Genomic DNA, 12,904 nt, shown 5'->3' with positions numbered 1-12,904 from the left:
GAACTTATTCTTTTTGTGTAAAATTTTAACCATTCTATTACGTTAGTGCAAGATTTTTATATTTGCTTGAGGTAAAGGTGTTTAGTTGCTTAAATCCATGTTTGAACATTTAAAGTTGCATTTTAAATTGTGAAATTTTAAGTTATTTTAACTTGCCACATAGAACAAGAGTCTACTTCTGCCTCTGTTAATGTCTTGCCAGCCTTAATTTGACTTCTTTTACAATTTGCCACTTAACTGTGTTTATGAGTACTACATTATACCTACGATAATATATTTGAAACATGTTTTGAAATCTTACACGTAATTTGAGATTAGAGGGGCAAAGTAAATGAAAAGCATTTCTTATAGCGTGATTTTTTTTAGAAAGAAATGTTTGTTTTAAAAAGTAAAGTTGTTTTTGAGCTATAAGCATTGATACATTTACTTTTTATATATTTCAGGACCACATTTTAATCCCAGCGCTATTCATAACTTTTATGACAATATTGGATTTGTAGGTCCTGTGCCACCAAAACCCAAAGGTTAGTGTATCTATTAAGTGTGAAAACTGTTAGATTTTGAAAAGCAAATTTTTAGAAAATTTTTCCTGTTCAGAACCTCCCTCTCTAGAATTGCTTCAAACTTTGGCATTCTTAAATGAATTTACTAAGAAGATGTTTGTTTATTTTCATTTGCATGCTTGGGGTTGGGGAGAATGCAAAAATGTAATATATTTAGCTTTTTAAGAGTAATATGCACGAGCTTAGGAATCACTATATACTCCCAACCAATAATAGCAAGTCTTGGTTAAAAAGAAAATCAGTACAAAAATTTGTATTATTTAAAACTAGACAAATTGATAAGGAAGATACCTTAGGGAGGTGTTTTTCCCTCCATGAATATTCTGCTTAATTTATATATAACTTTAAGTAATCAAAATACCCTGAATTCCAGATGAATGGTTTTCTGCCTACTGTCGTTTTACATTATTGATATTCTGAGTATATTCACAACAAACTAAGACATGTCAAAATATATCTGTGTGTTTTGATCCAGGTATCAAAATGTATGTAGAAATGGAAATAGGTACATAAGTATCACTGCTGAAGGTAAAGATATAGACATATATGCAGATTAACACTAATTGTGGTATATAATTTACTTTCAACTCTAATAAGAAGGTTAAAAGGTAAAAATTTGTTAATGCATACATAATATTATAAGAAGCAAACTGCAAGAACCCAAAAGTGTGGAAAGGTGGAGGTTATAAAGATATGGTAGTATTTTTGTATGCAACTGAAGTTAAGTTGTTATCAACTTAGAAAAGTATAACCAAATGTCAAAGTAAATCATGATTAAAAATCAAATAACAAACGAAGATAATAGGAGAAAAAGGGGAGCAAAACAGTTGTCAAATAGACAGGAAGCAACAAACTAGCAATAGTAAGTCCTTACTTATCAGTAATTACCTTAACTGTAAATAGATTAAACTCACCACTCAAAAGGAGTTATATGCATGGATTTTAAAAACAGGATCTGACAGCAGCCAATGGGAGGTCCCAGTGGCTCATGCTCATGCACACAGTGGGAGGGGAGGGAGCACAGGACGTGCACACACCCTCTCCCTCATCCACCACTGCCACCTCCTGCTGCTACTTGTGTGCTCGTTAGGTGTGGACCTACCACCTCTTGTGAAGTGGCAGCTGAGGAGATTCTGGTGCTCGCCATGGCTGTTGAAAAGCCCATGGAAGGAGTCAAGACTGAGAACAAGATCATATTAATTTGAAGGTGGTGGAACAGGATGATTCTTGTGGTGCAGTTTATGATTAAGAGGCATACCCCACTTAGTAAACTAATGAAAGCTTATTGTGAACAACAGGGATTGTCAGTGAGGCAGATGAGATTCTAATTTGACAGGCAACCAATCAGTGGAACAGACACACCTGGACAGTTGGAAATAGAAGATGAAGATACAATCGATGTGTTTTAACAGCAGACAGGAAGTGTCTACTGAAAAGGGAACCTGCTTCTTTACTCCAGAACACTGCTTTAAAGACCAGGATTATTACTTTCTCAATTAGAAAACTGCAGTTTGGTTCCACGACATCCTGACTACTACAGTATAGTTTACTCTTTCATTTCCCACCTCCGCATTCCTTTATTATACATTAAGTAACTGGTATATATGCACAAGCATATTGATTTTTTTCTTCAAACTAAACAGCCAGTGGTATGTTTTGATTGACATCAAGTAGAAACAGGATGGGGAAAAATACTGATTCTGTGAAAATACCCCCTTTCTCCATTCGTGGCATGCTCATTCAGCTCTTACCTTTATATTCCAGTACGTTATTTTGCTCTCACTATTACCAAAAAAAAAATTGTCTCTTACCTTTTTCAATTGGAGAATTTTAATGTTTTTCATTTACCATTGTGAAATCAAGGAAAATTCTGTAACTTTTTTATACTTAGCTGCCACATGTAGGGCAATCTGTCTTTAAGTAGGGATAAATTACTTTTAAAAAAAGAAAGAATCCTAGATAGTTTTCCCTTCAAGTCAAGCTGCTTGTTTAAATAAACTTCTGGTTTAAAATGAAAGAAGAAATAAAAATAGAAATAGGATCCAATAATATACTATCTATAAGAGACTCATTTTATATCTAAAGACACGCATAGCAGAAAGTGAAGGGGTAAAAAATGATTTTATATAAATGGTAGCTTAAAGAAATAAAAAGTGGCTATATCAGACACAATAGATTTTTAAGTCTAAAACTGTTGAGACAAAGATTATTATATAATGGTAAAAGGATCAATTCAGCAGGAAAATATAAAATTATAAATACACAGCCCACAACAGACTGCATTAATATGTAAAACAAATATTGACAGATCTGAAGACAGAAATTAACGGCAATGGGAGACTTCAGTACCCACCTTACAATAGTAGAATATCCAGACAGAAAATCAGTAAAGAAACAACCAATTTGAACATAATGTTAAACCAAGTGGATATAGCAAACACAGAACTTTCTGCCAACAGCAAAAAAATATACATTCTTCTCAGGCACACACAGAACATTCTGTAGGATAGATCATATGTTAGTTCACAAAACAAGTCTAAACAAACCTAAGAAGATTAGAAATCATACCAGCTATTTTTTCTAACCACAGTGGAATGAAACCAGAAATCAGTAACAGCAAGAAAACCGGAAAATTTGTGGAAACTTACACTCATGAACAATCAGTGAGTCAAGAAGGAAATCAAAAGGGAATCTTAACAGTATCTTCAGACAAAAATGAAAACACAGCATACCAGAATCTATTGGAACACAGCTGAAAGCAGTACTAAAAGATAAGTTTATGAAATAAATGAAAGGTACGTTAAAAAAGAAGAGAGATCTCAAACAATTATACCTTAAGAAACTAGTAGAACAACAAGCTAAGCCTGATGTTAGCATAATGAAGGAAATAATAAGGATTAGAGCAAAAATAAATCAAAGAGAATTAAAAAAAAAAAAACACAAAAAAAGTAAAACTAAGATTTTTATTTTCTTTAAATCAACAAGATTGACAAACCCTTAGCTAGATAAATTGAGAGAAAAAGAAGACAAAAGCAGAACTGAAAATGGAAACATTAAAACAGATGCCTTAGAAATATAAGGATCATAAGGGAATATTAGGAACAGTTTTATGCCAACAGACTAGATAACCTAGAAAAAATTGATACATTCCTAGAAACATACCACCTGTCAAAGCTGAATCAAGAAGAATTAGAAAGCCTGAATAGGCCAATAATAAACAAGCAGATTGAATCAGTAGTCAAAAATCTCCCAACAAATATCCAGCATGGATTTAGAAATTTTTTTAAAAACTCCCAACAAAGAAAAGCCCACAACCAGATCATGAGTGAATTCTGTCAAACATTTCAATCAAAAATTAATACCAACCCTTCTTAAGCTCTTCCAAAAATTAGAAGAGGGAACACTTCCAAACTCATTCTGAGGCAAGCCTCACCCTGGTACCAAAACCAGACAAAGATACTACAAGTGAAGAGAACTACCGGCCAATATTCCTGATGAACATAGATGCAAAAATCCTTAGTAAAATACTGGGAAACCAAACTCAGTGCATTAAAAGGACCATACACCATGACTAAGTGGGGTTTATCCCTGGGACTTAAGGATGATTCAACATACACGAATCAATTAATGTGATACAGCAAACACTGAAGTAAAATGAAAGTAATAACCATGTAGTCATGTTAATAGATGTATAAAAAGCATTTGAAAAAGTTCAGTTTTAATTAAAACTCTCAACAAAATATGTATAGAAGGAACTTAACACAATAAAAGCCATGTATAAAAACCCAATAGGTAATATAATCAATGGAGAAAACTGAAAGCTTTCCCTCTAAGATTTGGCACCAGCAAGGGTGCCATTTTTGCCACTTATTTTCAACACAGTAGTAGAAGTCCTATTGTGGTATCCATTTTTCTGTTGCTATAAAGGAATACCCGAAGCTGGGTAATTTATAAAGGAAGAAAGTTTAATTGGCTCACAGTTCTGCAGATTGTGCAGGAAGCATGGCACCGACATCTGCTCAGCTTCTGAAGAGGCCTCAGGGAACTTTTACTCATGGCAGAAGGTCAAACCAGCAAGCAAACAGAGGCATATCACATAGTGAACAAGAAGGTGGGAGGTGCCTCACCTTTCAAACAACTAGATATTGCATGAACTCAGAGCAATATCTCAGTCATTATTGTGAAACCTCCACAAAACTATGGATGCAGGATCCACCCCCACGACCTAGACACCTCCCACCAAACCCTACTTCTAACATTAGGGATTTACATTTCAATATGTGATTTGGAGAGGACAAACATCCAAACTATGTTACCTAGCCAGAGCAATTAGACAAGAAAAATGTATCCCTATCAGAAAGGAGGAAATAAAATTATCTCTGTTTGCAAGTGACATGATCATATATGTTGAAAACCCCAAAGACTCAACCAAAACAACTGTTAAAACTAATAAATTTAATTTAGTAAAATTGCAAGACACAAAAACAATGTACAAAAGTCCATTGTATCTCTACACACAAGCAACTATCAAAAAAGTAGATCAAGAAAACAATCCCATTCACAATAGCAAGAGGAAGAATACTTAGGAATACACTGAAAATTATAAAACATTGATGAAGGAAATTAAAGAAGACATAGATAAATAGAAACACAGCCTGTGTTCATGGATTAGAAGAAGTAATGTTATTAAAATATCCTTACTACCAAGAGTACTCTACACATTCAATGTAATCTCTATCAAAATACCAATGGCATTCTTTACAGAAACAGAAAAAAAAAAAAATCCTAAAATTATGTGGAACCAGAAAAGACCCTGAATAGCCAAAGCAATCTTGGGTAAGAACAACAGAGCTGGAGACATTACATTTTCTGATTTTTTTTTTAAATATTACAGTTATAGTGATCAAAACAATGTGGTGCTGACATAAAAATAGACATATTAACCGATGGAACAGAATAGAGAGCTGAGAAATAAATCCATGCACCTATGGTCAGCTTATCTTTGACAAAGGTGCCAAAGTTATAGTGATGAAAACAGTATGGTGCTGACATAATGTTACAAAGTTATAGTGATCAAAACAGTGTGGTGCCAACATAAAAATAGACATATTAACCAATGGAACAGAATCAAGAGCCAAGAAATAAGTCCATGCATCTGTGATCAACTTATCTTTGACAAGGGTGCCAAGAACATACAATGGGAAAAGGATAGTCTCTTCAGTAAATAGATGTCCACATGCAGATGAATGAAATTAAAACATTACCTCACACTGTGTACAAAAATAAACTCGAAATGGATTAAAAATGTAAGCATAAGACCTGAAACCATAAAACTCCTAGAAGAAAACTTAGATAAAAAGCTTCTCGACCTGGTCTGGGCATTGATATTTTGGATATGACACCAAAAGCACAGGCAGCAAAAGCAAAAATAGGCAAGTGAGGTTACGTCAAACTAAAACGCATCTGCACAGCAAAGGAAATAATCAGCAGTGAAAAGGCAGCCTACAGAAAGCGAGAAAATATTCGCAAACTGTGTAACCTCTAAAGGGTTTATATTCAAAATGTATAAGGAACTCATGCAAATCAATAGCAGTAGAAACCAATAACCAGATTTTAAAATGGGCAAAGGACCTGAATAGACATTTTTGAGAAGGTATACAGATAGCCAACAGGTATATTGAAAGATGCTCAACCTCACTAATCATCAGGGAAATGCAAATTAAAACCCAGTGAGATACCACCTTACAAACCTATGAGAATGGTTATTATGAGAAAGGTGAAAGATTACAAGCATTGATGAAGACATAGAGAAAAGAGGATCCTTATACACTTTCATGGGAATGTAAGTTGATGCAGCTATTATGAAAAGAGGTTCAAAAAATTTAAAATGTTATGGTCTAGTGATCCCACTTCTGAGCATATATCCAAAAGAAATGTGAAATAAGTATCTCAAAAAGTTACCTGCACTCATGTTGCTTTCAGCATTATTCACAATAGCCAAAATATGAAAACAACCTAAATGCCTGTATATGGATAATGAAAACATGAGAGGCACACACGTACATACTCACACACATAACACACAGTGGAATATTATTCAGCCTTAAGAAAGAAGGAAATCCTGTCATTTGCGATAACATGGGTAAACCTGGAGGATGTCATGCTAAATGACATAAGCCAGACAAAGAAGGACAAATACTGTACGATCTCACCTACAGATAGAATTCAAAAATGTCAAACTTATAGAAACAGAGAGCAGAACAGTGGTTCTGGGAGAAGAGGGTATGGAAGATTGTGGTCAGAAGGGTACAGAGTTTCAGCTATATAAGATAACTAAACTCTGGAGATCTAGTGTACAACAGTGTGACTGTAGTTAACAGTAGTTTATTATATAACTGAAATTTGCTAAAGGAGATCTTAAGTGTTCTCACCACAGTGGGGTGGGGGGAAGATAAGCTATATGAGGTGCTGAATATGTTACTTAACTTGATTGTAATAAGTATTTCACAGTGTATACATATGTCAAATCAAGTTGTACAGCTTTAATTTTTAACTGTCAACTATATATCAATAAAGTTGTGGGGGGAACAAAGCAAAGACAGCAAAATAACAGTTTTCATTCATACAAATTCTGATAAGTCAACACACGTGGTGAATCAGGTCAGCACTCCTGGGGTTATATCATCCTCACTACTAGTGTGCTGCAACAAATGCTCAAAACTTAAAATTTGTTCCACATGTTTGTGTTTTCAAATGTCTTCAGAGATAAAAATTATTTGTGTTACTTCTTCCTTCATAAGAAACATTAAGGTTTTTAGAAATATGAAAGTATGAATTATGGATAGGAAAATGTACATTTTTCCTGTGAAGCTGAGGACACCCTAAAAAAATGTATGGTTACTGTTACTGAGAAATTCAGTGCCTAACACAGGGGAGGAAAAAGAGAGGTTAAGAAAAAATTAAAACATTTTATGAATCAGGCAGTTGTTCACATGCTTACATACTGGTAGGAATACCATGTTAAATTGGGTTTTAGGCTAGCAGCTGGCAAACAGCGACCCATGGGCCAAATTCAGCTTTCCATCTGTTTTTATCAATAAAGTTTTATTGAAAAAAAAAAAGAAATGAGAACAAGAAAGAACTCGTATGTTACTGGTTCTTCAGTTGGTTACAAGAATTTTTACATTCTCATTTAGTATTGTGTTCTTTCTGCTCCTTCATTTTTATATATAATTAGGTATCTCTCTGTCCTCATATTTTATTTAAATGTTTTTAAACATAGTTGGAATACAATGAACAGTTATTACAGAGGATCATAGTGAGAGTAGGGCATTTGGCCCAATAAGCAAATGTTCAGAGACTAGATGCTATTTGGATGGTAATTGAATAAAGGAATAGAGATGACAGCAGTATAAGCACTGACTCTTTAAAATATGCAAGATGAGCATTTCAGACACTGAATGAGTTTCCTTAATATAATCTTCCTACTCTTTTTGAAAAATAAGAATTTTTTCTTATGAGAAGATTTCCGTTTTGCTTCAACGTAATCTGTTACTTCAAATTAATAATAACCTGTTATTTTACATAAGTGAGATAAAATTGGTCTTGACAGTTATTGAAGCAGGATGAGTACATGAAGGTTCATTTTGCTATCCTACTTTTATATATGTTTGAAATTTTCCATAATAAAAAAATAAGAAAGGTCCAAGAAAAAAATCCTTTACTTAAAAGTTTTTACATCAAAGATAGAAGTTTGTATGCTGGCTGTTTTGGGAGAAATAAGGAATCAATAATTTTTTGCAGTAAGGCTAAAATACACATTACCTTCATGAATAGAGATGTATTTAGTCCTTGAAATCAGTTCTGCTTCACAATGTAGAGTTTTCTAACAGCTAAAATTAAATATATTTAGATCATTCTTTATGATCTAATTTCTTCTTCTTTTTTCTAATTTTGGTTATTTAGTTACAAATACCTCTAATAAGAAAAAAATTTATAATTCTAAGTACCAAGTGAGATTATAAGAAAACCACTGGAGATTTTTCATTTTAAAAAATTTATAGATCCCTTATTGATTGCCTTAGGTATTATTTAAATAATGAAAAATATGCTGACATTTAATAGTATGTTGAAGTGTGAAAAGGTACTTCCTTATGGTCACTCTCCCTAAAATTTTAACTTTGCAGTTAAGCAGAAATAGTCAACAAAGTTTTACTAAACTTGCCAGGTGAAAATGTTTTCTAATGCCTAAGACCAAAATTCTAGTAAGTAGGATGGATCCCCAGATTAAAACAATTATTCTATATAATATTTCCCAGATATAGAATGTGAAATGATTTTACATGATAAAAAGTCAAACTTTTTCTAACTGTATTTCTTTTCATGTGTTTCAGAGCATAGTAACTAGTATTGTCAGACCCTTGATTTTTTTAGTATTCTTACTTAGGATAAGACTTATTCAGCGTGTTTGTTTTTAAATTATTTAATTTGGGGGAAATACTATATAAATACTATTCAAGTTATGCATGTGGCAAAAGTTGTGACAATAGAAAGCCAACACCTAAAGTTGAGGACTTAGTAATAACGTTTGTATATGATGAATAAGTAAGGTACTGCCAAAAGGGTACAGAGTTCCAGATATCACTTAATTTTTTAAAATTTGTCATAAAATTTGACTACTGTATTTTCATCTACTTGTTATAATAGTCTGTCTTTTAAAATAGCAGAAAAGGTATTAGTAGGGTAGGTGGAATTTGCATATTAATATACACTGTTTTAACATAGCTTTGATTCTTCAAGTTAATAACCTTGACAGGAAAAATTCAGCAGCTCATGCACCTTTTACTTTAAACCTCCCACAATTAATTTGTAGGAATGCTGTTCTAATTTCACTATGGGATCTAAATTTTTAAAAGTAGTTTCATAAGTGTAATTGCTTATTAGAGACAACCTTTGAGGAATATAATTATTCTCTGTATTTAAGATACCACTATCCATTTAAACATTTTAGAACTTTGGTCTTTTAGAGTTACAGTGACCTTTATGTTATAAGTAAGAAACGTGAGACCTAGAATGTATATTATTTATCTGAGATCACAGAGCAGAGTAATCAGGAATTAGTAGCAGAGCCTGGAACAAAACTTCATTCTCACAACTCTGAATTCTAATGTTCTTTCTACCCTACCATACTAAATGTGATTTTTAAATATAATTATGGTAAAATTTGTACAGATTTACTTCTCCAGAGTCTGTTGGTAAGATGTTAGAAATTAGTTTATATTTTATTTGTGTCATCCAAGGCTTCCAATTTTGGGCAGGTAAAGAACATGAACTAACAGAAAAACTTCCCTTTCTGGTAGAACAAATATAAATACTACTCTACTCCAGTGGGAAATGAAACTCTAACTTCAGTGAGACTTACAGTACTGTTTTGCAGTGGGACACCTTTTTACAATCTTGAGTGCTATTACGGGAATCTTTGCTATTAGATACCATTTATTCTACTGTAAATTGGAGAAAATGATGCTGTTTTCTCCTTTAAGGAGATACAGAGGTGATTATATCATATTCATGTTGTATTTCCCAGAGGAAGAAGTGCCAACTAGATAGGGGTTGGTAGTGATCAAGCATGTGTGTCTGTTCCCACTAGACGCTTCATTTGGGGAGCAAACTGTTTAAGGCTGTGCAGTACAACTGGTGTTTAAAGTTGCCTGTAATTTTTTAGACTTTGTGATTTTTTTTTACTTAAAAAATAATTTTTTTTCTTTCTTAAAGATCAAAGGTCCATCATCAAAACACCAAAGACTCAAGACACAGAAGATGATGAGGGAGCTCAGTGGAATTGTACTGCCTGTACTTTTTTGAACCATCCAGCCTTAATCCGCTGTGAACAGTGTGAGATGCCAAGGCATTTCTGAGCCAAATGGCCCTGTATCTTCCTAAAACCACATCTAAAGTTCCAGAAGCTAGTCTGCCATTGGGAAAAAGTTTCACTGCTACATAGGATTTTGTCAAATTGAAGGTGTGACAAGATGGTGTTGTGCTAATGTTAAATGTCAGCCCGCAGAGCTAATAATACCTCAGTATAATGTCATGAGCAGTTGAAATTCATCACATGAAAAGTAATCTGCTGAAAGACTTGGTTGCCCACTGCCTAACTGTGTACAGTGTTACCAGTATCCCATTATGGATAATTCTCATATGTTAACGCCTAGGTGTTCCCAATACCTTTTTCCCCTCATGTCACTACTGAATTTTGACAGGAGGAAGGAATAGAATGATAGCTTCTTTTATTTGTAAAGCTTTCAGTGAAACACTACATACACGAAGAAAAGGAACAAGGTTTAACTATTTAAGAACTGTTTGCTGCCACATAGTGCCATTGGATAGGGGAAGAACTTCAGAAATCTGTGGTACACTTGGCCTTGTCTTTGTCTTCCCTGAACATGTCTCCACTCTGTGAAGCCAGCATCTAGGGGCTAAAGATGCAAAGGAAAGCAGCATGCATTGTCTGTACAAATGTGCAGTGAAATACCCCAAAGCTTTTCCTACTGTACAGATCTCTCGAGTCTGCTTTAAGTGATTTCTTTTCTTCTTGATTATTTTCTTATATTTCTATATGTATAGTGTAATAGCCTTTTGTTAACTAATTTTCTTTTTTCCTTTTAGTAATTAAGCACGATCATGTCCCTTTTTAAGCCTTACCTGAGAGGATCAATGCCTTAAAATAAAAAAGCATTAATGAGATGAAACTATGCACAGAATAACTTTCCTCTACTTATTCTGTACTTTGCCCTCATGAGTTCCAATGTTGTGTGAAGACAGACAGATGCTGCACAGTGAATTGCAGATGATATTGTAGAAGTGATGTCTGTAGGGCACATTAAATACTGACTTGAGCAGTGAGTGACACAACACAGTGTTTTTTCTTCCACAGGGAAGCTTAAAACAAAAGATATTTTTAACCCACTGTCAGAACAACAAGGTTAAGCTTGCTTCATCTGTGTGGTGTCCCACAGAGCTTTCACAAGTGAGTGTTATTGGGAAAGTACAGTTTCAAAACCAGCAACAGCAGCAGTACCTACAGCCCTTTTTTTGGAGAGAACTTTAAATGCTTTACTGTTGGGGCAGTCCATTTCTAAGCCTGACTTGGTGACAGTATCATGTATATTTATAAAACAAGGCTAGTCATATTTAGGACAACTGAAGAAAAGCTGGAAAAAAAGAAAAGCAAACTTGAACACTGAAGCAACCTCAAGCATCTCTTTATTTTGATGATATATTTTTGTAAAGACAATAAATATTCAGATGATCAGGAATGTATATAAATGAAATCAAGAAAAAGAAATAACAGTATGCATTTAAAAAGACAGAATTAAGAAATTATATGAGTGCTTAGAATGGGGCTAAGGGAAGTGCTGTTATAGAGCAAAAGATGGAAGATAATATAGACTATCACCCACTGTAAATGTTTGCCAGTGGCTGTGTTTTAAATAGGATTATTACAGTTGATCTCTATGAATGTCAGAGCCTTAACTTTCAGGCTTTGCATTTTGTATATGGGAAGAAATATGACAATCCTAGATAATTAAACCATAGACCCAAAGCCCTTATATTTGATGCATTTTGTTTTAAAAATAGGCCTTCTTTTTCAGCTTCATCTGCAGTTCTATGTGAAGATTGATAAATCAGTTTTTACTTGTTTTATTAATAAAACGTAATTTGGATATCTTGAGTTGATGGTTTTGTGATTTAGCTGGGTAAACTATCTTTGTAACAGATAAGTTATTTATAAAAATTAAAAAACTTATATTCTAATATGGATTTTGTGACTTGTTTTCAGTTTGTGGGACAGGAGATAATTTTATACATCAGCGGATCATTTAAGCATTAATGAAAATCAGAGAAAACTTATTCTCTAGAGTCTCCTTGTGACATTATGACATCCAGCTGCATTTCTTAGACTATTTTTATCAATTTCCCTAGACTTCTTTTTTCATAGCGTTTGCTGATCTCCCCATGATGCAGTTGTAGAAAGGTCTGCCTCTAGTGGTCTTTTAAACCTAGTAGGAAGGAAATACTCTTTGCCAGTGAATATGAGGACTGGACATGTTGGTCATCTGGAAACCAGCTTTGGGAACTTTTAAGAATTACAGGTTTAAGAACCTCCAATGGCTAGCTGGGCATGGTGGCGCGTGCCTGTAATCCCAGCTACTGAGGAGGCTGAGGCAGGAGAATTGCCTGAACCCAGGAGACGGAGGTTGCGGTGAGCCAAGATCCCGCCATTGCACTCCAGCCTGGGTAACGAGCGAAACTCCGTCTCAAAAAAAAAAAAAAAAGAA

At 34.0% G+C, this 12,904-nt stretch overlaps 2 protein-coding genes across 7 annotated transcripts in view; both read left to right on the top strand.

Moving 5' to 3' along the window:
- The window catches only part of TAB2 (TGF-beta activated kinase 1 (MAP3K7) binding protein 2), an 89,095-nt gene extending 76,711 nt beyond the window's left edge, over positions 1-12,384 (top strand). For 4 of the 6 annotated variants that reach the window (XM_032274503.1, XM_032274501.1, XM_032274504.1 and 1 more), the window contains 2 exons: positions 444-524; positions 10,338-12,380. In XM_032274503.1, coding sequence (XP_032130394.1) covers positions 444-524; positions 10,338-10,480 — 224 coding nt within the window. In that variant the 3' untranslated portion in view covers positions 10,481-12,380. Of the gene's footprint in view, positions 1-443; positions 525-10,337 lie in introns of all 6 variants that reach the window. The other 2 variants (XM_032274500.1, XM_032274505.1) reach the window with 2 other exon arrangements.
- On the top strand, positions 531-9,099 carry SUMO4 (small ubiquitin like modifier 4). The gene is given in 3 exon segments (XM_032274506.1): positions 531-1,748; positions 1,751-1,791; positions 1,793-9,099. Coding segments are annotated over 3 exon segments (462 nt in total). The 5' UTR covers positions 531-1,531; the 3' UTR covers positions 1,997-9,099.
- Positions 12,385-12,904: the final 520 nt, after the last annotated feature.

Source organism: Sapajus apella, unplaced genomic scaffold, assembly GCF_009761245.1.
Source record: "Sapajus apella isolate SASKATOON/1434 unplaced genomic scaffold, GSC_monkey_1.0 scaffold6, whole genome shotgun sequence".
Classification (NCBI taxonomy): Eukaryota; Metazoa; Chordata; class Mammalia; order Primates; family Cebidae; genus Sapajus; species Sapajus apella.
The sequence above is the reverse complement of the archived record's forward strand: the minus strand, read 5'-3'. Positions and strand labels throughout refer to the sequence as shown.